The sequence below is a fragment of the Mytilus galloprovincialis genome, chromosome 3, assembly GCF_965363235.1.
Source record: "Mytilus galloprovincialis chromosome 3, xbMytGall1.hap1.1, whole genome shotgun sequence".
NCBI lineage: Eukaryota > Metazoa > Mollusca > Bivalvia > Mytilida > Mytilidae > Mytilus > Mytilus galloprovincialis.
Window position 1 is genome coordinate 7597160 of NC_134840.1, and position 26619 is coordinate 7623778.

General features: G+C 31.8%; 1 protein-coding gene across 4 annotated transcripts in view; it reads right to left on the bottom strand.

Annotated features, from left to right (window-relative positions):
* Positions 1-26619, bottom strand: part of LOC143067081 (vacuolar protein sorting-associated protein 4-like) — a 30705-nt gene that overhangs the window by 545 nt on the left and 3541 nt on the right. For 2 of the 4 annotated variants that reach the window (XM_076240110.1, XM_076240111.1), the window contains exons 2-9: positions 18936-19065; positions 18304-18457; positions 17829-17981; positions 16268-16421; positions 9624-9672; positions 7702-7928; positions 6952-7142; positions 2078-2154 (exon numbers count right to left, since the gene is read on the bottom strand). In XM_076240110.1, the coding sequence (XP_076096225.1) occupies positions 2078-2154; positions 6952-7142; positions 7702-7928; positions 9624-9672; positions 16268-16421; positions 17829-17981; positions 18304-18457; positions 18936-19010 (1080 nt within the window). In that variant the 5' untranslated portion in view covers positions 19011-19065. Of the gene's footprint in view, positions 1-15; positions 1308-2077; positions 2155-6951; positions 7143-7701; positions 7929-9623; positions 9673-16267; positions 16422-17828; positions 17982-18303; positions 18458-18935; positions 19066-22868; positions 22882-26619 lie in introns of those variants that run through there. The other 2 variants (XM_076240109.1, XM_076240108.1) reach the window with 2 other exon arrangements.

A 26619-nucleotide genomic window follows, 5' to 3' on the forward strand; every position in this document is an offset into this window, starting at 1 on the left:
CTACAATATAATAAAATAGCAATTTTTATAAGCAATTTATGTTAAAACAAGAATGTGTCCCCAGCACATGGATGCCCCATTGGCACTATCATTTTCTATGTTCAGTGGACCATGAAAATGTGGTAAAATCTTTGAGTTGGCAGTAAAACTTGAAAGATCATATCATAGGGAACATGTTTACTAAGTTTCAAGTTGATTGGACTTCAACTTCATCAAAAACTACCTCAACCAAAAACTTTAACCTGAAGTGGGACAGACGGATGAACGAACAGACAAATAGAGGCACAGACCAGAAAACATAATACCCATAAATAGGGCATAAAAAATCAATGATATGACCTACTTGCATATAACATTATAAAGGGGCATAACTCCAGAACAGTAAAAGTTTCACATTTGAACTTTATCTGAGTTTTGAGGTAATAAGCATTGTGTATGAGTTTCAAACATTTGATTGAGACAAACTTAAATAAGTAGAGAACAGAAGCTAATATCGGGACAGATGGGCAAGAGTTAGCCTTTATGTCCCCTACACCAAAGCAGTGCATAAAGTTGTAGCATAAAATATAGGTAAGACAACAATGCAAAAAAACATAAGGACCTGAAGGTCAATTTAGGGCCTTCAACAAATAACAGTAATCAAAAACTAGAGGCTCTCAAGAGCCTGTATCGCTCACCTGACTCTACTTGGGTTTTTGAAATCATATAAAAAAAAGATAAAATTTGGCTACAAAGTTACAAAACTTGATCAGCACCTCATAAGGAACATTTATGCTATGTAGGGTTTCATTCCATTTAGTGGTTCTCTAAAAGAAGAATTTTGTATGCATTTCCCCTAGGGTCCTATGTTAAACTAAACCTCCCACTGGCGACCATCTTGAATGATGGATCGGCTACAAAGTAACAACACTTGGTCAGCATCTCATAAGAAACATTAATGCTATGTTTGATTTCATTCCATTCAGTGGTTCTCTAAAAAAAGAAATTTGAATGTATTACCCATAGGGTCCTATGTTAAACTAAGTCCCCCCCACTGGCAGCCATCTTGAATGTTTGATGGATGACAAAGTAACAACACTTGGTTAGCAACTCAACAGGAACATTCATGCTATGTTTTGTTTCATTCCATTCAATGGTTTACTAAAAGAAGTCATTTGTATGTACTTCCCATAGGGTCCTATGTTAAACTAAGTCCCTGCTGGCGGCCATCTTGGATGATGGATCGGCTACAAAGTAACAACACTTGGTCAGCACCTCATAAGGAATATTCATGCCATGTTTGGTTTCTTTCCGTCGGGCCAGGTGAGCTAAAAATATGTCAAACAAGTCAGGATCTATCAGAAGTTACATAAACTTATTATCTTTTAGGAAACTGCAAAGTACTTATTCAAAAGAATATGGATACATGTATCAAATGGTTAGCTAGTTTTTTTGAAGAAGATAATTAGATCTTTAAGCCTGTATTAATGGAAATATTATGGATGTCACCAAGTAATCAAGTACTTGTGTCTTGCTTGTAACAAACAAAAATAATACATCAGCTCATTATTATTCAGGATTTTTCATTTTGTGCTGTTTTATGGAGGCCAGTTTTTATTGGTGGAGCTTTCAGTTGGAAAACTGACAATCCTAGTCAATAAAGATTTGAGGCTATCACACCTTGTGCAAGATTCTAACTTACAACCTGTGTTGACAGGCTATTGATATACTAAGTCTCCTTATTTTTTTACTTTTATTAAATGGTGCATTAAGTATTTGAATTATTATATAAGTGCAGCAGATGGTAAAAGTTGTACTCAACATTAAATGATGCTGTTTCTGTGTAACATACAGATACTTCAAAAATAGCAATCATTATCACACCGAACAACAAGCTATAAAGGGCCCCAAAATTTCTAGTGTAAAACCATTCAAATGGCAAAACCAACGGTCTAATCTATATAAAAAAAAATAATGATCCTATATGGCATCAGTAGTATTGGTAGTAGAAATCCAATGGGATCATGATATCTAAAATAAATGGGGAATGTGTCCATGCATGGGAGTCAGGTAAAGCTCCTTACAAATATGGCCTCACCTTTTCTGGTGGAAATGAACTCATTGTAGCCTCTATGGATAAATCTTCATCTGGATTACAAGGCATAAACTTCCCATCTGCATTACAACAAAATATAATATCTATAATCACTTGTGCATAGATAGTTATGAGTAATATACCAGTTGTTAAACTTTCAGGAAGAATTATAATTTTTATTTTCAATAAGAAGTCAATCTTGTCAAAGATCTTAGAAAAACTTAAAACCTAAATCATTTAATTATTTGCTGAAACATAAAAGATTCTTCTACATTGGCTAGAGGTATAGGGGAGGGTTGAGATTTCAAAAAACATGTTTATACCCGCCACAATTTGGGCCTGCCCGAAGTCAGGAGCCTCTTGCCTTTGTTAGTCTGGTATGATTTTTAACCTTTGTTTCTTGTGTATAATTTCGGAGTTTACTATGACGTCTATTATCACTGAACTAGTATGCATATTTGTTTAGGGGCCAGCTGAAGGATGCCTCCAGGTGCGGGAGTTTCTCGCTACATTGAAGACCCATTGGTGGCCTTTGGCTGTTGTCTGCTCTATGGTCGGGTTGTTGTCGCTTTGAAACATTCCCCATTTCCATTCTCAGTTTTATTCTACACATATTAAGCATTATTAACGTAAACACAAAAAGATCTTAATTAATTACATTATATCTGCTATGCATAATTCAAGATGATGAAATATACAATCTATCAAATTAAAATTAAGCGCATAGCTTCCCTTTTGAAGTTAAGGCTTTAGCTTTCAATGCAAAATATTTGTGCGCATGGTTTCAGCTGGGATTTGTTATTTTTGCATATTGTAAAAAATTTAAATTGTGGTGATTAAAATTTGTAATTAGGGAAAGAAAAATAGTGGTTGAACCGGTTACGATTTTGACTGAAAATCAATACACCTTTTCGCTTTATGGAGATCTGTTCCGCTTGACCCAGTTATCTACCCCAGTTGAACTTTTGACGTCATACAACAATCACTTAACCATTGCGTTGACAGATTTTTCTATTGTAACTTCAAAGTTTCAAGGAACCTTTGAGATGTCCAGTAATTGCTGACAAATAGCGATAAAATGTATTTTCAGCTGATTAAATTTTATAGCTATTGGCAACAATGGACTAATTAATAAAGGTGTTGATTGTATTGTTTAATGAAATTGTGTGGTTAAATGGCATCACATGTCACTTACAGGATATTTTTACAACTTTATTAGAAATAACAGTTTTAGATTGGGTCACAATTGTTTTAGCGACCTACTTGTTTGAAGCATGTTTTACCTCTTAATTTTCTCATAATAACAATGGTTTTGTAAAAAAAATACTGTTGCAAGAAAAATATTCAAAAGTAAGAAAAATCTCTGACTTAGTCTTGATCCTTCAACTAGACAGGCAGTATCCGATAATTATGTGGCTCAATATATTTTATTATTTGTTATAATTTTCTATTAATTTCTATACATTGTGAATTATATCTCTTATAATCAAAAGGAGTTTCTGATTGGTCATCATAACATATTTTCGCTTTGTTTCATCTGTTTATGTAAAGCAAAATTATATCCGGGTGAAATTTGATCCTGTGGAAAAAATGTCACAGTATATGTTGTTATTTTTTTATCCGGAGGAAATATTTACCTGGGATATTTTTTCCTTTACCGTGAAATTCTATCTGGGTAGTCAAATATTAAATAGTTATTAAAAGAAATTCTTTTTACAAATTCTATGAAATAATAATAGTGTATTTGAATTAGCTAAATTGTTAAAAAAAAATGTATTATAATGGTAAATAAATTCACAGATTACCATTGAAAATAATTTACTGAAGTATTCAAGAAAATATCATTCTTTCAAAAAGACAATTATCAAGAAACGTATAAAAGAAAACCAGAAGTAATTTCAAAGATCATAATTGTGAAATAACATCATGATTAATTTGATACATATAAGATAAGGTAAGTGATATACAGGTAAAAATTAGTTGTTTTCAGATCTCAGTACAAATATAAATTAAAAAGTAAAGGTAGAAATATAGTTGTGTTTCTACTGTAAACAGTATTATGGAAGAATTTGAGTATGATGATATTTTTAACTATATAAATAGTTTTGTCAGGGGACAAAGATGTAGTTGTTGATAATATGGAAATCAGATTAACCATAACAATATATTGGAACAAAATTACGCAATTTGAACAGCTGTAGGATTTAATAATGTCCTCAATGTCCACCGGACACATTTTGACAATATTTACTTATTTAAATGTGTCCTGGACACAATTTCCTATGAAAATATGTCCTCAGGTATGAAAAAGTGTCCATGAACATGGACATTATTCACTACCATATAATATTGTCCAGGTGGACATTTTTTTCACAGGACATTGTGTCCGCCAGGGCATTTTTTGATATGATTAAAGTATTAAATGATATCCATTGCCTTGTTATTACTGGACACATTTTAACTTAAATTACAAACTTGAATTAATTGTTACTTTGACATAAAAATTGTCTCATTGGCACTCATACCATCCTTATCTTCATATCTATATATTTTAATATAATTATATACATGTTAGATGCTGCTCCATTTTATTTTCCTTTGAGGACACAATTAAATAACATTCACTACGAAAATTCGTACTGCAGATGGACCATATTTCATAACTGTTACTGTAAAATGCTGTCCACTTAGGAGACAATATTTCATGGCATTGGACATTATTTATTTTCTATTGCCTTCTTATCTGACATAATAAATATTATAAAGTTCTTCATATTTAATTTTACACTTCTTTCTTATTGTTATTCTTTCATTGTCATTACCATTTGCTGGGAATTTCTTAGAACTTAAATTTCTCTATATTATTTATTTGTTTACATTTGAATATTGATCAATTTCTCATCAATCCTTCATATTATAATCAAAATTCAAGTACACAAATGTATAATAAAACTTTGTTATGACCTTTGTATTACTTCCCTTGGAGGACACAATTTAATAGCAACTACTATGAAAATTTGTCCTGTGAGTGTACACTTTTTCATATTGTTAGCAGCAAAAATCTGTCCTTTTGAGGGACACCATTCCATGGCAATGGACATTATTAAATACCAAATTTCAATGAAAAAGTGTCCATGTGGACACTTTTTCATAGGACACTATTATGTCGTACACTGGATAGTATTGTAATGTTTATTGGTCGTTATGGTTATAAATCTGGAGAATCTTGTATTATATATGCATGTTTTATACAGAAAGAAGCGTTGTATGGATTTAGACGTTTGGCGGGAGAGTCAGTGGTTCGGTCCATTGGTATGGGGGTGTTTGAGAGGTACTCTTGTGTTCGGTATCGGGAACATTTAGAGAACACCCCTATCCAGTAAATAGTGAATTCGCCCTAGAGTATATAAGAGAGTGAGAAACAGCACTCGAGGCTGTCGGTTGGCTGTCGATGAGCCGTCACAAGTCAACAGAGCGTACGTTGGTTATATTAAGCGCTAGTAAGAGCCTTAATATTCAAAGGACACTTTGTACCGGGTACAAAGTAAACGTACAAGTTGAACGGATTGACAAGGCGGACTGTCCCACTCGGTGGACAGGCTGTACCAGCCCGCACTGTCTGGTAGTGACAGGTTGTCCCACTCGGAGGACAAGTTGTTCCAGCCCGCACTGTCTGGTAGTGACAGGTTGTCCCACTCGGAGGACAAGTTGTACCAGACCGCTCTGTCTTGTATTGACAGACTGTCCCATTCGGAGGACAAGCTGTACCAGCTATACTGTCTCTAAGTGACACATCGTCCCATCTTGAGGACAGGCTGGTTTATTGTATTATATTTGTATATATATAATTGTCCGTTGTTACTTTATTTCGACAAAGAGTCAGTGTGTATATTTTAGTTCAATGTGCATAATTTAGATAGTTGTAGTTTTTAGCATTACCGTATTGTTTGTGGACAACTTGGATCCAAGTATTTACTGGAACGGACGTTTGAGATATAAACGCCTGGTTACACGTTACAGTATATTTACCTGTGAAATATTATCTTTCTTATTAAGTCATATTTTAAGTCATCTTTTTATATAAATGAATATAAAAATTAAAATTAGATTTAAGGAAAAATATCATTATGAAATAGATTCAGGAATATAATATGAATATCTTTAAAATAAAAATTTCTCATAATTACCTCCCTTTGATTGAAAAATTATGCAAATTTGTTCTACCTTTTTGAAACATTTATAATTATAGTCAGGTATATATTGATTACAAGTAACTTACATAGTAGTTAATGGGAGTCTATTTCACAAGGTTCTGTGAAATATTGAATGGATAATATATACTGGAACATACTATCTGCATAACACAGATAGATTTTCACTCCTCTGGAAAAAATCTACCTGTGAAATACCATGTCTGGAAAACAATTACTAGGACAAATTATCCCCAGGATAAAATATCACAGAGGAAGAAATAAACCGTTACATTTATTCTTGATTTTCTTATTATCATACCTTTATCTTATATTTATTAACCCATACTCTGTTTGGTAAGAACTTCTATTCATCATCTTTAAGAATACATGTGATGCACAGAACCCACATTTGTCTCTTGTTTCCAGTGAGTAGAGGCCTAGAGATCCCTGATTGGACCAAACAAAGACTCTAACATCATGTCTGTGATATTCAGAACCTACCTTGTTCTGTTTCCAGTGAGTAGAGACCTGGAGATCCCTAATTGGACCAAACAAAGACTCTAACATCATGTCTGTGATATACAGAACCCACCTTGTCTCTGTTTCCAGTGAGTAGAGGCCTAGAGATCCCTGATTGGACCAAACAAAAACTCTAACATCATATCTGTGATATACAGAACCCACCTTGTCTCTGTTTCCAGTGAGTAGAGGCCTGGAGATCCCTGATTGGACCAAACAAAGACTCTAACATCATATTGGCTATATCACTACCAGAATACCCTTCAGTCCTTTCACACAGTTGATCCCATTCAGTATCAGTCAGGTCTATCTTATTGTCTCTTGTGTGGATTTTCATCAGGACTTTTCTGGCCTCTCTACAAAATTCAAAATTTCATGTCTAACAACAAGGTTCTTCCTGATCAAATCCTAAATATTGTGGAATAATATGATTTTGAAAATTATATTTTTAATACAAAATTGCTGTATCATTTTTCTAGTCGAGCACCTCTGGGAAATGTGAAATTCATATTTACATAAACTTTTACATTTGCAGTGTAATTATGCTAGAGATAGCTTCTCACTTTTAGTCTGAGACAGTTTAATTTGTTTATAGAAAATTTTTATGTGGCGCAAGTCTTCATGCAACTAAATTGTTTGTTCTATGCATACACAATTTTCTGCACAGTTACAAAATGTACATCTTAATGTCGCCCATGGTTGTCTAAATATTAGTATTGTTTTCATGTTTTACAATGTTTTTGTTAGACAATTTATGAAAGTTTTGTTATAATTTCTTTGTCATAAATAATTTTATGATATTACTAACAGCTTTCAATGTACAGAAGTAATGCAACTGATTACAAAGAACTCTACATAAGATGGCTCAGTGATGTTTAAAAGGCACCTTCCAATGGATGAATTAAAATTTCTTACTTCCCTGGAAGTGGAATATATATCCTTTTCTGGAATCTCCTAAGGAAAGCAGTGTCAAGCTCCCATGGACAGTTTGTTGCACATAACAAGAATATCTTATCTGCAGAATCTGAGTTGTCTGCCCCTTCCATCTGTTTCAGCAGTTCTGTCTTTACACGTCGTGTGTGTTCTTCCTCTCTTGAATTTCTCTGTCGACAAATGCTGTCTATTTCATCAATAAAAATAACCTAAAAAACAATAAACAACATGTCAGCATTGCATATTATGACAAGGGACCAATTGCTGGTTTCCAAAAAATATATAATTCAAATCTCAAACTAATTACATTCCCTAGCACAAATATATGATAGCCCTGTATAAATCTCAAACTAATTACATTCCCTAGCACAAATATATGATAGCCCTGTATAAATCTCAAACTAATTACATTCCCTAGCACAAATATATGATAGCCCTGTATAAATCTCAAACTAATTACATTCCCTAGCACAAATATATGATAGCCCTGTATAAATCTCAAACTAATTACATTCCCTAGCACAAATATATGATAGCCCTGTATAAATCCTTTGACATTAAATACAGTTTAGAAACTACTTAGAAACATAAGCTAATAAATAAATTTGGTGTTTTTACTGTCTTCTGATTGGTTAAAATTATTAGTTTTATTTTCAATGTTGTCAATTTTGATGGCGACACGCCCACTCTGACGTTGTGTATTCATACGCCAACATGTGTGTACGTTGTTATTGTTAATATAAATGATAAAAAAAGTTCTTTGAGCCTTATTTTTGATAGACATTTATTTATAATGAATGGCAATAATTTATTTTGATTTTATTGAACCATAAAACTAATTTTGGACTCTTCACATTTTACATAATCCACTTCGCGGATTATTCAATGTGAAGAGTAAAAAAATTAGTTTTATGGTTCAATAAATTCAAAATAGATAATAGCCATTCATTAAGTAGAACTTAATATTTAATCTTTATCTTTATCACTAGATGGGTACATTACCTCTCGTAATATATGTAAAAACTTCAAAAGACTATTTTCAACTACCCCTTCCTTCCATAGTTACGCCTTTGACGCCACCCCCTTTACTCCATAATGACGCCTTTTGACGCCTGTGTAGTACCTCAGTTGAAACGCTTTGACTATTTTCTTACATACTTGATTTGCATAGGATTTTTTTTAATTAATTAATTGTGAAAATGAATATTTCATCAATGAAATTCAAATCAGATATTCTTATGAATATCCTTTTCATATTGGATGCTAATTTTTTTAAGTCTGATGCAGACATTTTGTAGTCAAAGCGTTTCAACTGAGGTACTACACAAGCGTCAAAAGGCGTCATTATGGAGTAAAGGGGGTGGCGTCAAAAAGCATCATTATGGAGGAAAGGGTTAATAAAATTTGTGTATCCAATATGAAAAGGAATATCATAGGAATTATATCCGACTTAAATTTATTTGATGAAATATTTGTTTTTCGCATTGCATTAATACTTTAAAGCATATTTTCTGCATTTTATTGAAAAATCCTATGCAAATCGAGTATGCAAAAAAAAAATTCAATGGAGGAAAGGGTTAACAAATCTTCTCTTTTAGATTGCCACTTTACTTTTAATTCTAATATTTAACTTTTACATACTCTGCTACTAACTTACTAATCTTCCATCTAATTTTGCCACACTATTGTGATCTACCATCTTCTATACTAAAATAACACGTTCTAATTTGCACCTTAAAATCAGAATGACTTTATCAGATGACAATATGAATACTAAAAATTCAGCCTAAAAATAAGCCGTAGTAGGTACTTTCAGTTATGGACCTGTGATGTCGCTGGTGTGTTCTAGTCACTTACCATCTAGCTTTACTAACTTACCCAGCATCCTACTTTGTCTTACTTACCGATCTACCTTCTTGATTTGTAGCATGATGAAATAATTCCTTAATCAACCTATTAAAAAAAAAAATCTTTTGGGTTTTCAAAGTAGTTTTTCTTGTGGTTTTTCATGGTTCAAAATACATTATCAGTCATTTGTTACTGTTAAATGTGCTATAATGATGCTATGTAGATCTGTAAGCATTCTAATTACAAACTAAAACAACAAAATACAACTTTGTGGATGATCCTGTTTTTAATTGATATTTTAACAAAAGTGCACTTGCTGAATTGTTTTACTACAAGTATCATATGAAGATATTGTGACAGGATTGCTTTGCCATGTAAATAGATATTTAGTCAGTAATATTTATTTATCAATGATTCATATGAATTATGTCAAAGTCAGATGAACTCTGCTGAATAGACATCTACATCTTTTACTTTTTCAATACACCAAAACACTAAAACTGAACATAGACCAATAAACTATGAAAATAAGGTCAAGGTCAGATGAAACCTATCAGACAGACATGTTCCCTTACAATCATTATAAATCATAACTCATATAAAGTTGACCTGCTGCGTATAGTATTCAGAAACATATAAAGTTGACCTGCTGCGTATAGTATTCAGAAACATATAAAGTTGACCTGCTGCGTATAGTATTCAGAAACATATAAAACCACAAAAACTTAAGGTGGTACCAAACACCTTGACTCAAATTAATTTGGCTTCTTTAATTTTTATCAAATTTTGACAAAATATTTATTTATAAACCCTTTGACAAAAATATAAAATTTCAAAAATTTCAAAAAACTTGAACCACACACTTTTTTATGTTTATCAGAAAAAAAATTATGGGATATATATAGCATTTGACAGACACTAATTTTGTAATGAAACGAGTGACAGTTGAAAAATAAAGTTAATCCAATTCTTGAACAACAACCGATATGATCGAGAGATTAAACTGAATAACGGCAAATCTGAGACTAATATATACTAGTAGTAGACTCAGGGGAAATGCAATATGAACTACAACTGCAAGCAGGATTAATCCCTTATAATCTATGAAAACCTTAACTGTACACCTTTATTGTTTAGTTCTCATAAAAATTCGTAAGGGTTCCACGGAACCCGGTGTCTCGGCTACTTTTTCTGTTAATCGCAGACTCAACAAAAATGAGGAAAAACATCAATAAAAATTTCCCTAACGATACTGCCTTTTGATTGAAAGACGCTTCCAAGTTTGGTAAAAAAATCCAGGATAGTTTATGAATCTAATAAATGTTTTATAAACTTTAACTGCAGACTGTATGTAATGTTAACTGGAAGAAAAACTAAGTCCATTTATAAGTAAAATACGGAAAAAGTGAATTTTTTTTTTACAAAATTTACTTTTGAATAATATCTTATGATCAGAAATAAGCTTTTGTCTAAGTTTGGTAGAAATCCAGGATAGTTTAAGAACATTATAAAAATTTTAAAAACTTAAACCACAGGGTGAATGTTTTGTTTCTGGCAAAAAAACTAAGTCCATTTATAAGTAAAATACGGAAAAGTGGAAATTTATTTTTACAAAATTTTCTTCTTGATACTATCTTATGATCATAAACAAGCTTCTGTCCAAGTTTGGTACAAATCAAGGATAGTTTATGAAAGTAATTAAAATTTTAAAAACTTTAACCACAGAGTGAATGTAATGTTTCCTCGCAGAAAAACTAAGTCCATTTATAAGTAAAATACGGAAAAGTGGAAATTTATTTTCACAACATTTTCTTCTTGATACTATCTTATGATCATAAACAAGCTTCTGTCTAGTTTGGTACATATCAAGGATAGTTTATGAAAGTTATTAAAATTTTAAAAACTTTAACCACAGAGTGAATGTAATGTTTCCTCGCAGAAAAACTAAGTCCATTTATAAGTAAAATACGGAAAAAATGGAATTTTATTTTTACAAAATTTACTTCTGGATGCTTTCTTATGATCATAAACAAGCTTCTGTCCAAGTCTGGTAGAAATTCAGTATAGTTTAAGAAAGTTATTAAAATTTCAAAAACTTTAACCACAGAGTGAATATTTGTGGACGCCGCCGACGACGCCGACGGAATGTAGGATCGCTTAGTCTCGCTTTTTCGACTAAAGTCGAAGGCTCGACAAAAATGATTTCGATAGATGAAAGTCAGAATTCCGGTGATGAAATGCTATGATAAATTGGTCATTTTATATCCTAAAAAATACTTGTATGCGAAATAACAATTTCATACTGGACTTGCTTTTGCTAAGAATTAATTTTACTATTCAATATACATTTATAGCATTTGTTTCAGTAACTGTGTTTTATGTAATTTAAAACACATAGCAATGTAGAATAAAGAAACACAAAGCAATGTAGAATAATGAAACACATAACAATGTAGAATAAAGAAACACATAGCAATGTAGAATAAAGAAACACAGCAACGTAGAATAAAGAAACACATAGCAATGTAGAATAAAGAAACGCATATCAATGTAGAATAAAGAAACGCATATCGATGTAGAATAAAGAAACACATAGCAATGTAGAATAAAGAAACTAGAATAAAGAAACACATAGCAATGTACAATAAAGAAACACATAGCAATGTAGAATAAAGAAACACATAGCAAAGTAGAAAAAAGAAACACATAGCAATGAAGGATAAAGAAACACATAGCAATGTAGAATAAAGAAACACATAGCAATGCAGAATAAAGAAACACATAATGATGTAGAATAAAGAAACACATAGCAATGCAGAATAGATAACACATAGCAATGTAGAATAAAGAAACACATAGTAATGAAGAATAAAGAAACACAGAGCAATGCAGAATAAAGAAACACATAACAATGTAGAATAAAGAAACACATAATGATGTAGAATAAAGAAACACATATCAATGTAGAATAAAGAAACACATAACAATGCAGAATAAAGAAACACATAACGATGTAGAATAAAGAAACACATAGCAATGTAGAATAAAGAAACACATAACAATGTAGAATAAAGAAACACAAAGCAATGTAGAGTAAAAAAAAAAAAAAAAATAGCAATGTAAAATAAAGAAACACATAGCAATGCAGAATAAAGAAACACATAGCAATGTAGAATAAAGAAACACATAACAATGTAGAATAAAGAAACACAGAGCAATGTAGAATAAAGAATCACATAGCAATGTAGAGTAAAGAAACACATAGCAATGTAGAATAAAGAAACGCATATCAATGTAGAATAAAGAAACGCATATCGATGTAGAATAAAGAAACACAGCAATGTAGAATAAAGAAACTAGAATAAAGAAACACATAGCAATGTAGAATAAAGAAACACATAGCAAAGTAGAATAAAGAAACACATAGCAATGAAGGATAAAGAAACACATAGCAATGTAGAATAAAGAAACACATAGCAATGTAGAATAAAGAAACACATAGCAATGCAGAATAAAGAAACACATAATGATGTAGAATAAAGAAACACATAGCAATGCAGAATAGATAACACATAGCAATGTAGAATAAAGAAACACATAGTAATGAAGGATAAAGAAACACAGAGCAATGCAGAATAAAGAAACACATAACAATGTAGAATAAAGAAACACATAGCAATGTAGAATAAAGAAACACATAGCAATGTAGAATAAAGAAACACATAGCAATGCAGAATAGATAACACATAGCAATGTAGAATAAAGAAACACATAGCAATGTAGAATAAAGAAACACATAGCAATGCAGAATAGATAACACATAGCAATGTAGAATAAAGAAACACATAGTAATGAAGAATAAAGAAACACATAACAATGTAGAATAAAGAAACACATAGCAATGTAGGATAGATAACACATAGCAATGTAGAATAAAGAAACACATAGCAATGCAGAATAAAGAAACACATAGCAATGTAGAATAAAGAAACACATAACAATGTAGAATAAAGAAACACAGAGCAATGTAGAATAAAGAAACACATAGCAATGTAGAGTAAAGAAACACATAGCAATGTAAAATAAAGAAACGCATAGCAATGTAGAATAAAGAAACACATAACAATGTAGAATAAAGAAACACATAGCAATGTAAAATAAAGAAACGCATAGCAATGTAGAATAAAGAAACGCATATCAATATAGAATAAAGAAACGCATATCAATGTAGAATAAAGAAACACATAGCAATGTAGAATAAAAAAACACATAGCAATGTAGAATAAAGAAACTAGAATAAAGAAACACATAGCAAAGTAGAATAAAGAAACACATAGCAATGAAGGATAAAGAAACACATAGCAATGTAGAATAAAGAAACACATAGCAATGTAGAATAAAGAAACACATAACAATGTAGAATAAAGAAACACATAACAATGTAAAATAAAGAAACACATAGCAATGAAGAATAAAGAAACACATATCAATGTAGAATAAAGAAACACATAGCAATGTAGAGTAAAGAAACACATAGCAATGTAGTGTAGAAGAAAGAAACACAGCAATGTAGAATAAAAAAAAACATAGCAAAGTAGAATAAAGAAACACAGAGCAATGTAGAATAAAGAAACACATAACAATGTAGAATAAAGAAACACATAGCAATGTAGAATAAAGAAACACATAATAATGTAGAATAAAGAAACGCATATCAATGTAGAATAAAGAAACACATAGCAATGTAGAGTAAAGAAACACATAGCAATGTAGAATAAAGAAACACATAGCAATGTAGGATAAAGAAACACATAGCAATGTAGAATAAAGAAACACAGCAATGTAGAATAAAGAAACCCATAGCAATGTAGAGTAAAGAAACACATAGCAATGTAGTGTAGAATAAAGAAACACAGCAATGTAGAATAAAGAAAAACATAGCAAAGTAGAATAAAGAAACACATAATGATGTAGAATAGAGAAACACATAACAATGTAGAATAAAGAAACGCATATCAATGTAGAATAAAGAAACACAGAAGAATAAAGAAACACATAATGATGTAGAATAAAGAAACACAGAGCAATGTAAAATAAAGAAACACATAGTAATGAAGAATAAAGAAACACATAACAATGTAGAATAAAGAAACGCATATCAATATAGAATAAAGAAACGCATATCAATGTAGAATAAAGAAACACATAGCAATGTAGAATAAAAAAACACATAGCAATGTAGAATAAAGAAACTAGAATAAAGAAACACATAGCAAAGTAGAATAAAGAAACACATAGCAATGAAGGATAAAGAAACACATAGCAATGTAGAATAAAGAAACACATAACAATGTAGAATAAAGAAACAAATAACAATGTAGAATAAAGAAACGCATATCAATGTAGAATAAAGAAACACATAGCAAAGTAGAATAAAGAAACACATAGCAATGAAAGATAAAGAAACACATAGCAATGTAGAATAAAGAAACACATAACAATGTAGAATAAAGAAACACATAACAATGTAAAATAAAGAAACACATAGCAATGAAGAATAAAGAAACACATATCAATGTAGAATAAAGAAACACATAGCAATGTAGAGTAAAGAAACACATAGCAATGTAGTGTAGAAGAAAGAAACACAGCAATGTAGAATAAAAAAAAACATAGCAAAGTAGAATAAAGAAACACAGAGCAATGTAGAATAAAGAAACACATAGCAATGTAGAATAAAGAAACACATAACAATGTAGAATAAAGAAACACATAGCAATGTAGAATAAAGAAACACATAATAATGTAGAATAAAGAAACGCATATCAATGTAGAATAAAGAAACACATAGCAATGTAGAGTAAAGAAACACATAGCAATGTAGAATAAAGAAACACATAGCAATGTAGGATAAAGAAACACATAGCAATGTAGAATAAAGAAACACAGCAATGTAGAATAAAGAAACCCATAGCAATGTAGAGTAAAGAAACACATAGCAATGTAGTGTAGAATAAAGAAACACAGCAATGTAGAATAAAGAAAAACATAGCAAAGTAGAATAAAGAAACACATAATGATGTAGAATAGAGAAACACATAACAATGTAGAATAAAGAAACGCATATCAATGTAGAATAAAGAAACACAGAAGAATAAAGAAACACATAATGATGTAGAATAAAGAAACACAGAGCAATGTAAAATAAAGAAACACATAGTAATGAAGAATAAAGAAACACATAACAATGTAGAATAAAGAAACACATAACAATGTAGAATAAAGAAACACAGAGCAATGTAGAATAAAGAAACACATAGTGATGTAGAATAAAGAAACATATAACAATGTAGAATAAAGAAACACATAGCAATGTAGAATAAGGAAACACATAGCAATGTAGAATAAAGAAACTAGAATAAAGAAACACATAACAATGTAGAATAAAGAAACGCATATCAATGTAAAATAAAGAAACACATAGCAATGTAAAACAAAGAAACACATAGCAATGAAGAATAAAGAAACACATAGCAATGTAGGATAAAGAAACACATAGCAATGTAGAATAAAGAAACACAGCAACGTAGAATAAAGAAACACATAGCAAAGTAGAATAAAGAAACACATAGCAATGAAGAATAAAGAAACACATAGCAATGTAGAATAAAGAAACATATAACAATGTAATAAAGCTTACTTTTCACTCTCTCCAACCCAGCTTGACACAAGATCAGAACTAGACACACAATAGAATGTTGAATTAATTTCTGATGAGATGGCCTGGGCAAGTCTAGACTTCCCTGTACCTGGAGGTCCATAAAGTAATATTCGTTTCCAAGGTTTTATTCCACCTGAAACATAAATAAAATAAGAAATCAAGCAATGCAAAAGCTTCTAATGATTGATTGATTGATCGATTGTTGGTTGCTCAATGTCCAGGGGCAAATATTTCATGCATATTCAGGAAGAGATAAATACAAAAGGTAGCTTTTGTAATAATAGAGGCCATCCGGGATGATGGTCAGGAAATTAATATAAGTGGATCCATATAGTACCAAATACATACTCTTCACAAGCATATAAAACAATAATTAACTTACCTTATGTGTAAACAAATGAGGGAAATGTAATGACACAATAATTGACTCACGCATTGCTTGCTTAACCTTACCTGTACATAAGAAAAATCACCTCAGATATGTGAACTGCCTCCCTCAGTTTTTTTTAAACTGTAAATAATTGGGGGTAGTGTAATGGCATGATAACTGCCTCTCTCATGGCCTGCTTACCGGATTTGAACTGTTAACAAATGGGGGTAACATGAAGGCATGACAATTGCCTTCCTTGGAACCTGTTCCCCTAACTTTACCTCTAAAGGGATATGAGGGTAGTATAATGGCATGCTACTTGCCTCTCTCAGGCTACATAACTTTACCTGTAAACAAATTGGTATAATGTAATAGCAAGATATTTGCCTCCCGTACGACCTGCTTCGCTTACCTTAATATCTGTAAACAAATAGGTATGATGTAATGGCATGATAACTACCTCATCTTACATGTCACCAAATAAGGCTAGTCTAATGGAGTGATATTTATCTCTTTCAGGGCTAGTTTACTAAAATTTACCTATAAACAAATGGGGGTAGTGTAATGGCATAATGAATGCCTCTCTCAATGCTTGTTAACCCAACCTTACCTATAAACAAATGGGGGTAGTGTAATGGCATAATGAATGCCTCTCTCAGTGCTTGTTAACCCAACCTTACCTGTAAACAAATGGGGGTAGTGTAATGGCATAATGAATGCCTCTCTCAGTGCTTGTTAACCCAACCTTACCTGTAAACAAATGGGGGTAGTGTAATGGCATAATGATTGCCTCTCTCAGTGCTTGTTAACCCAACCTTACCTGTAAACAAATGGGGGTAGTGTAATGGCATAATGATTGCCTCTCTCAGTGCTTGTTAACCCAACCTTACCTGTAAACAAATGGGGGTAGTGTAATGGCATAATGAATGCCTCTCTAAGTGCTTGTTAACCCAACATTACCTGTAAACAAATGGGGGTAGTGTAATGGCATAATGATTGCCTCTCTCAGTGCTTGTTAACCCAACCTTACCTGTAAACAAATGGGGGTAGTGTAATGGCATAATGAATGCCTCTCTCAGTGCTTGTTAACCCAAGCTTACCTGTAAACAAATGGGGGTAGTGTAACGGCATAATGAATGCCTCTCTCAATGCTTGTTAACCCAACCTTACCTGTAAACAAATGGGGGTAGTGTAATGGCATAATGATTGCCTCTCTCAGTGCTTGTTTAGCATCTTTTAAGCCTGCAATGTCATCGAACATCAATCCACCTTTTCCTATGATTGTTTCCTCAATGGCACTTCTCCTCTGGCTCTTTTCAGAATCTACAAAAAAATTAGTGCATATGGTTGTAATTGGGGCCATATAATATTATAAGTATGAACAATGGTAGCATTTACTTGAATGCTTTAAGAAAAGGAACCATCTACTGTTTTCTCTAAACTATCAGAGTTACAGGGAAAATGCAGTCTGAGTCTATCAAGTTTATGTATTTATCACATATATATATATATATATATACATTTTGTATATACTTATCTCATAAAAAAAAGGAGAAGAAAGAATTAACTTATAGGAGTAAGCTAAAATACTCAAACCAAGTCTTCATAGTTTGTAGTCTAATGTGAAAAACCTTAATATTTTGACCTGAAACTGTTTCTGGTGATTTTTTTCTTTTCTTTGCTCCATCTGCTATTGTTGAGGGGGTACCAGTTGATTCATTACCATTTAGCTGTTTGATTTTAGCTTGAAGAATGTCTGTATGGTTATTCAATGCCTGTTCTAAGTTTACTAATACATGCTAAAATAAATTGAATGCTGTGAAAAATATGAGATTATCCAAAATTTATTTTATCAAAAGATCAAAGAGCTTGCTTTTGTGTAAAATACCTTAATTATGTGCATACAGTGTAAAAACATTCACATCAAAAAATTTAAATCTTATTGTAACAAGATCATGTAGATAGATATTTTATTGTATTGATCCTCTTTTATTATAATAATGATACAAATAGTTTATTGGAGAAGACTTTATACGTCTGGGTAACTTGTGTATCATCCCTTTTGCTTATTTAAACAAACAAAATATGTTTCAACTAAAAATTAAAAAAATAAAACCCAGCGGACTGGCAAATGAGTGTTAAATATGACAAGAATGAAATAGAGAATAAAATGTACTTTTAAGCTTTGATGTGGTGGCAGATGGAAATAAAAATAGAAGATCAAAGATTACTGGCATAAAGGATAAATTTATACTTCATTCGTTTAAAATTACATACTGAATAAAGTTGGTCTTTTTCTGTACCATGTAACTGCTGTATAATCTGTCTACATCTTTCAATGTTCATCCACATCAAATATATATCTACATTGGCAGGTTTCTGTCCCTCTGCCAGGACTGTCTCCAGGCTGAAATAACCAATACATAGAATTTACAGGGCAGACAAGAATCATTTTGTTTACCAAAAATGATTGTCAATTAATATTAACTAGAGGCTCTAAAGAGCCTGTGTCGCTCACCTTGGTCTATGTGAATATTAAACAAAGGAAGCAGATGGATTCATGACAAAATTGTGTTTTGGTGATGGTGATGTGTTTGTACATCTTACTTTACTGAACATTCTTGCTGCTTACAATTATCTCTATCTATAATGAACTTGGCCCAGTAGTTTCAGAGGAGAAGATTTTTGTAAAAGATAACTAAGATTTACGAAAAAAGGTAAAAATTGACTATAAAGGGCAATAACTCCTAAAGGGGTCAACTGACCATTTCGGTGATGTTGACTTATTTGTAGATCTTACTTTGCCGACATTTATTGCTTTTTACAGTTTATCTCTATCTATAAAAATATTCAAGATAATAACCAAAAACAGCAAAATTTCCTTAAAATTACCAATTCAGGGGCAGCAACCCAACAACGGGTTGTCCGATTCATCTGAAAATTTCAGGGCAGATAGATCTTGACCTGATAAACAATTTTACTTCATGTCAGATTTACTTTAAATGCTTTGGTTTTCGAGTTATATGCCAAAAACTGAATTTTACCCCATTGTTTTATTTTTAGCCGTGGCGGCCATCTTGGTTGGTTGGCCGGGTCACGCCACACATTTTTTAAACTAGATATCCCAATGATGATTGTGGCCAAGTTTGGTTTAATTTGGCCCAGTAGTTTCAGAGGAGAAGATTTTTGTAAAAGATTACTAAGATTTACGAAAAATGGTTAAAAATTGACTATAAAGGGCAATAACTCCTAAAGGGGTCAACTGACCATTTCAGTCATGTTGACTTATTTGTAAATCTTACTTTGCTGAACATTATTGCTGTTTACAGTTTATCTCTATCTATAATAATATTCAAGATAATAACCAAAAACAGCAAAATTTCCTTAAAATTACCGATTCAGGGGCAGCAACCCAACAACAGGTTGTCCGATTCATCTGAAAATTTCAGGGCAGATAGAACTTGACCTGATAAACAATTTTACCAAGTGTCAGATTTGCTCTAAATGCTTTGGTTTTTGAATTATAAGCCAAAAACTGAATTTTACCCCTATGTTCTATTTTTAGCTGTGGCGGCCATCTTGGTTGGTTGGCCGGGTCACGCCACACATTTTTAAAACTAGATATCCCAATGATGATTGTGGCCAAGTTTGGTTTAATTTGGCCCAGTAGTTTCAGAGGAGAAGATTTTTGTAAAAGATTACTAAGATTTACGAAAAATGGTTAAAAATTGACTATAAAGGGCAATAACTCCTAAAGGGGTCAACTGACCATTTCGGTCATGTTGACTTATTTGTAAATCTTACTTTGCTGAACATTATTGCTGTTTACAGTTTATCTCTATCTATAATAATATTCAAGATAATAACCAAAAACAGCAAAAATTCCCTAAAATTACCAATTCAGGGGCAGCAACCCAACAACGGGTTGTCGGATTCATCTGAAAATTTGAGGGCAGATAGATCTTGACCTGATCAACAATTTTACCCCATGTCAGATTTGCTCTAAATGCTTTGGTTTTTGAGTTATAAGCCAAAAACTGCATTTTACCCCTATGTTCTATTTTTAGCCATGGCGGCCATCTTGGTTGGTTGGCGGGGTCACGCCACACATTTTTTAAACTAGATACCCCAATGATGATTGTGGCCAAGTTTGGTTTAATTTGGCCCAGTAGTTTCAGAGGAGAAGATTTTTGTAAAAGTTAACGACGACGGACGACGACGACGACGACGACGACGACGGACGCCGGACGCCGGACGCCAAGTGATGGGAAAAGCTCACTTGGCCCTTCGGGCCAGGTGAGCTAAAAATGAAAGCACCTGCAACATAATAGTTTGAACTACAGTGTTGATATGTTAGAGATTGCTGAAGATGAACTTCTTCAGTATTATAGCCAGGATTTGAAAAAGAGGTTTAAATCTCGGTATCCTGTATTCCCTTCACTACTACATGTTATCTCATTTTGGCCTACAGAAGTTCAGGATGAAATAATCTCAAAAAAAGTGCAGGATTGGCTGGGTTTTTTAGTAATGCCCAGCTGACCAGTGGGAAATACTGGTAAAACACCAGTTTTACTGAGTTTTAATGCCGGGTAAAACTGGGCAATTTACAATATTAGTATGCCTTGTCAAGAGGATTCATGATCAGTGATTACAATAACAAATGCATTAAAGATATTTTTAAAGACATGTGATTTTTAATTGATTAGCTCACTTGTTTGAGGTTCATATTGTAAAGTGCAATGATTTAAGAAAGTTTTGGTCCAGCAACTATTAAGATATACATCATTTACATGGGCTCACATTGACTTCTGTTACAAGTTTTTCCAGATAAGATTTATATATTATTCTCCTAAAACATATAATACAAATTTGTTGACTTGCCATTCTGTTTTAATAGTACTGTCATCAATCATGGAGCCAAAGTATTCTTTTATTAAGTTTCTTAATTTAATTTCTAACTAATACTTAGAGTAAACTTTATTTTTATGTGACGTTCATGGTCACGATGGTATTAAAATCTCCACATGTACATTTTGTAGATAAAACAATTCATGTTCTACATGAAATTGAATTATTATCTTTAGTCAATACTGTATAAAACAAATTTTAACCGATCTAGCAAAAGTATTTTTTTCTGTAAATGGATCTAAATACTTAATAGTTGGTGTTGAATAGTAGAAAGCAAAGGACATATATATATTTATACATAAAACACCTTGCCTTACTTGGCAAAATTTGTTACACATGAGAAAATATTTTAATATACAAAATTATATAAATAAAAAAGAGACAAACATAAACTAAGAACATCTGTTATTGCGAACCCTATCATAGTTTTCCATAGATTCACCTGCAAGTTACCTGTCCATTTAAACTTTTGTAAGTTCTATTGTCCCATTGAACAAATACAACAGGTATTGTTCTCTGTATAGTTTATTTGATGGGACCTTTTAAATTTCTTCCAAGAGAAATCTATCACTCATTGATTAATTTGCCTGACCAAAAAAATATCTTCTTTGTTCATTGAAATACATGTATAAACTCACATAACCATGTGATACAGTATTTATTCAATATTAATAATATATTTTCAATCTGTTCAATATAAGCACTGATTTGATTATAAAAAGTTTATTTCTGATTTTTTTTAACTACTGCATGCATTTATGTTTCAAAGAATTTGCATGTTTTTTTGCGGTTGTTCAGTTATAAAGAATACATTTAATAATGAAGACCTGTATTTTAACATTCTCATTTCAAGTTTTTACTTATGAACAGACTAAAAAAAGCAAATTTTAATAGGTAAAATGTTGAAATTTGATCACAAATCAACTTTTAATTTTTAAATCAGTGTTTATAATATCAAACAAATTGAAAATGTGTTATTGATTGAAAAAATACATCATCACATGCAGTTTCATAATTACTTATTTGTACATGTATTTCCATGTTGACAGTTCAATTTTTTGTTCAGGTAAATTAATCAGTGAGTGATAGATTTCTCTTGCAAGAAATTTAAAGGTCCCATTGAATAAACTAAACAGAGAACAATAGCTGTTGTATTTGTTAGATGGGACAATAGGACTTACAAAAGTTTAAATGGACAGGTAACTTGCAGGTGAATCTGTGGAAAACTATGATAGGATTCGCAATAAAATTAAAAGATTTAAACACTACAAATTCAATCAAACATAATATTTCGTAACTCACCATACTGCAGCCTCTGATAACAGACAAATGACACTCGTTTCACATTGATTAATTAGTGCAATCATATTAAGAAGAAACTACATAGTATACATTTTTTGTTTCAAATTAGTGCAATCATATCAAGAAGAAACTACATAAGTATACATTTTCACACTTATGTTACAATTTTGGGGTTAAATGTAAAATAAATTTCCCCAATAAGCCTTGTAATATGGCCTCTCTGAATAAAAAAGACATAACTAGAGGCTCTAAACTTGCTAAAGAGATTGTGACACTCACCTTGCTTGGTCTAGATGCATATTAAACAAAGGACATAGATGGATTCATGACAAAATTGTGTTTTGGTGATGGTGATGTATTTGTAGTTCTTACTCTACTGAACATTCTTGCTGCTTACAATTATCTTTATCTTTAATGAAATTGGCCAAGTAGTTACAGTGGAAAATATTTTAATATTTACAAAATTTATGAAACCTGTTAAAAAGTTGACTATAAAGGGCAATAACTCATTAAGGAGTCACTTGACTATTTTTGTCATGTTGACTTTTTTGTCATGTATGTAGGTCTTGCTTAGCTGTACATTATTGCTGTTTACAGTTTATTTCTATCTTCACTCCAGGCTTGTATCATGCTGGGTTTGTTGATCGTAATCCCGGAATATCTGGTCCCATACATATCACAGTACTTAATATATATTATTTTATCAAAAGATCAAAGAGCTTGCTTTTGTGTAAAATACCTTAATTATGATCATAGATCATAGAACACAGCCACGAGAAGTTTTTAAATCCCTCCCCCTTTTTTTCAAAATCTGTGTGGTTTTTTCCATTATTTCTCGCTGTGAATAGTAAATTTATGAATGTAAGTAGCAAATAAAATTCATTTCGAGCATATTTATTTTCATATAGTATAGAAAAAAAAAACGTGAAATAAATTGAAATTGATAGAAAACTAAGAAAAATACCAGGGCGCAGCTTTATACGACCCCAGAGGTCGAACCCTGAACAGTTGGGGCAAGTATGGACACAACATTTAAGCTTGATACAGCTCTGAATTTAGATTGTGATTAAATACATGTAGTTGACACAGCATAGGTTTCTGACACAGAATGAATGTGGTCTAAGAACTTAAACTTAAAAACTTAAAAATTTTATAAATTGGACATTTACATATTATGGTCCAATATCCAAAATCTAAATACATGGTTAGATTCAGCATATCATAGAACCCCAAGAATTCAATTTTTGATGAAATCAAATAATGTTCAATTTTAGACCCTTTAGACCTCAATGTGGACCAATTTGATAACTGGGCCAAAATATTAAAAATCTAAATACATGGTTGGATTCAGCATATTGAAGAACCCCATACATGTATATTCAATTTTTGTTGAAATCAAACAAAGTTTAATTTTGGACCCCAATTTGGACCAACTTGAAAACTGGGCCCATAATCAAAAATCTAAGTACATGTTTCGATTCAGCATATCAAAGAACCCCAAGAATTCAATTTTTCACTAATAAAAAGTTTATTTAAAATAAATTTACCGTTAGTTTTATTCATTTTCTATTGTATATATATATATATTTTAAGTTTAAGAAATACAAGGAATAAATAAAACTTAAGTCAAGACACAACTTGATTTCATATAAATGCAGGGAAAGTTGTCCATAATATCACAATAAACTAAATATGCATACTATTATTATTAAGTATGTTTGCTTGTCATGTTTTGGATTTTTGGTTTTATCCAATTAATTGCCTTAAAAAAATTTGCCCTAAGACCACCCCAATTTGCTTTTTGTAACTCTTTTACATGTATAATTATAAGCAATTTGTAAAAGTCTTACTAAATCTTATTTATTTTTTATAAGTTTTTAAGAACTTTAACTGGTCAATAAAAACTATAACTAGAGGCTCTCAAGAGCCTGTGTCGCTCACCTTGGTCTATGTGCATATTAACAATAAACACAGATAAATTCATGACAAAATTGAGTTTTGGTGATGGTGATGTGTTTGTAGATCTTTCTTTACTGAATATTCTTGTTGCTACAATTATCTCTATCTATAATGAACTTGGCCCAGTAATTACAGTGGAAAATATTTCCTAAAAATTTACAAAAATTAACAAAAATTTATGAAAATTGTTAACAATTGACTATAAAGAGCAATAACTCATTAAGGGGTCAATTGACAATTTTGGTCTTGTTGACTTATTTGTAGATCTTATTTTGCTGAACATTATTGCTGTTTACAGTTTATCTCTATCTATAATAATATTCAAGATAATAACCAAAATCTGCAAAATTTTCTTAAAATTACTAATTTGGGGGCAGCAACCCAACAACAGGTTGTCCGATTTGTTTGAAAATTTCAGGGCAGATAGATCTTGACCTGATAATTAATTTTATCCCATGTCAGATTTGCTCTAAATGCTTTTGTTTTTGAGTTATAAGCCAAAAACTGCATTTTACCCCTATGTTCTATTTTTAGCCATGGCAGCCATCTTGGTTGTTTGGCGGGTTCATGCCACACATTTTTTTAACAATATACCCCAATGATGATTGTGGCCAAGTTTGGTTTAATTTGGTCCAGTAGTTTCAGAGAAGATTTTTGTAAAAGATTACAAAAATTTACAAAAAAATTGGTCAAAATTGACTCTAAAGGGCAATAACTCCTTAAGGGGTCAACTGACAATTTTGGTCATTTGACTTATTTGTAGATCTTACTTTGCAGAACATTATTGCTGTTTTCAGTTTATCTCTATCTATAATAATATTCAAGATAATAACCAAAAAACAGCAAAATTTCCTTAAAATTGCCAATTCAGGGGCAGCAACCCAACAACGGGTTGTCTGATTTGTCTGAAAATTTTAGGGCAGATAGATCTTGACCTAATACATCATTTTACCACATGTCAGATTTGCTCTAAATGCTTTGGTTTTAGAGTTATAAGCCAAAATCTACATTTTACCTATATGTTCTATTTATAGCCATGGCGGCCATCTTGGTTGGTTGGCAGGGTCACGCCACACATTTTTTAAAGTAGATACCCCAATGATGATTGTCGCCAAGTTTGGATTAATTTGGCCAAGTAGTTTCAGAGGAGAAGATTTTTGTAAAAGATTACTAAGATTTACAAAAAAATGCTTAAAAATTGACTATAAAGGGCAATAACTCCTATAGGGGTCAATTGACCATTTCGGTCATGTTGACTTATTTGTAAATCTTACTTTGATGAACATTATTGCTGTTTACAGTTTATCTCTATCTATAATAATATTCAAGATAATAACCAAAAACAGTAAAATTTTCTAAAAATTACCATTTTAGGGGCAGCAACCCAACAACGGGTTGTCCGATTCATCTGAAAATGTCAGGGCAGATAGATCTTGACCTGATAAACAATTTTACTCAGTCAGATTTGCTCTAAATGCTTTGGTTTTTGAGTTATAAGCCAAAAACTGCATTTTACCCCTATGTTCTATTTTTAGCCATGGCGGCCATCTTGGTTGGTTGGCCGGGTCACCGGACACATTTTTAAAACTAGATACCCCAATGATGATTGTGGCCAAGTTTGGTTTAATTTGGCCCAGTAGTTTCAAAGGAGAAGATTTTTGTAAAAGTTAACGACGACGGACGACGACGGACAACGGACGCAAAGTGATGGGAAAAGCTCACTTGGCCCTTTGGGCCAGGTGAGCTAAAAAATGTCAAAATTTCGAAAAACAAGCACATTGACCTTTATATT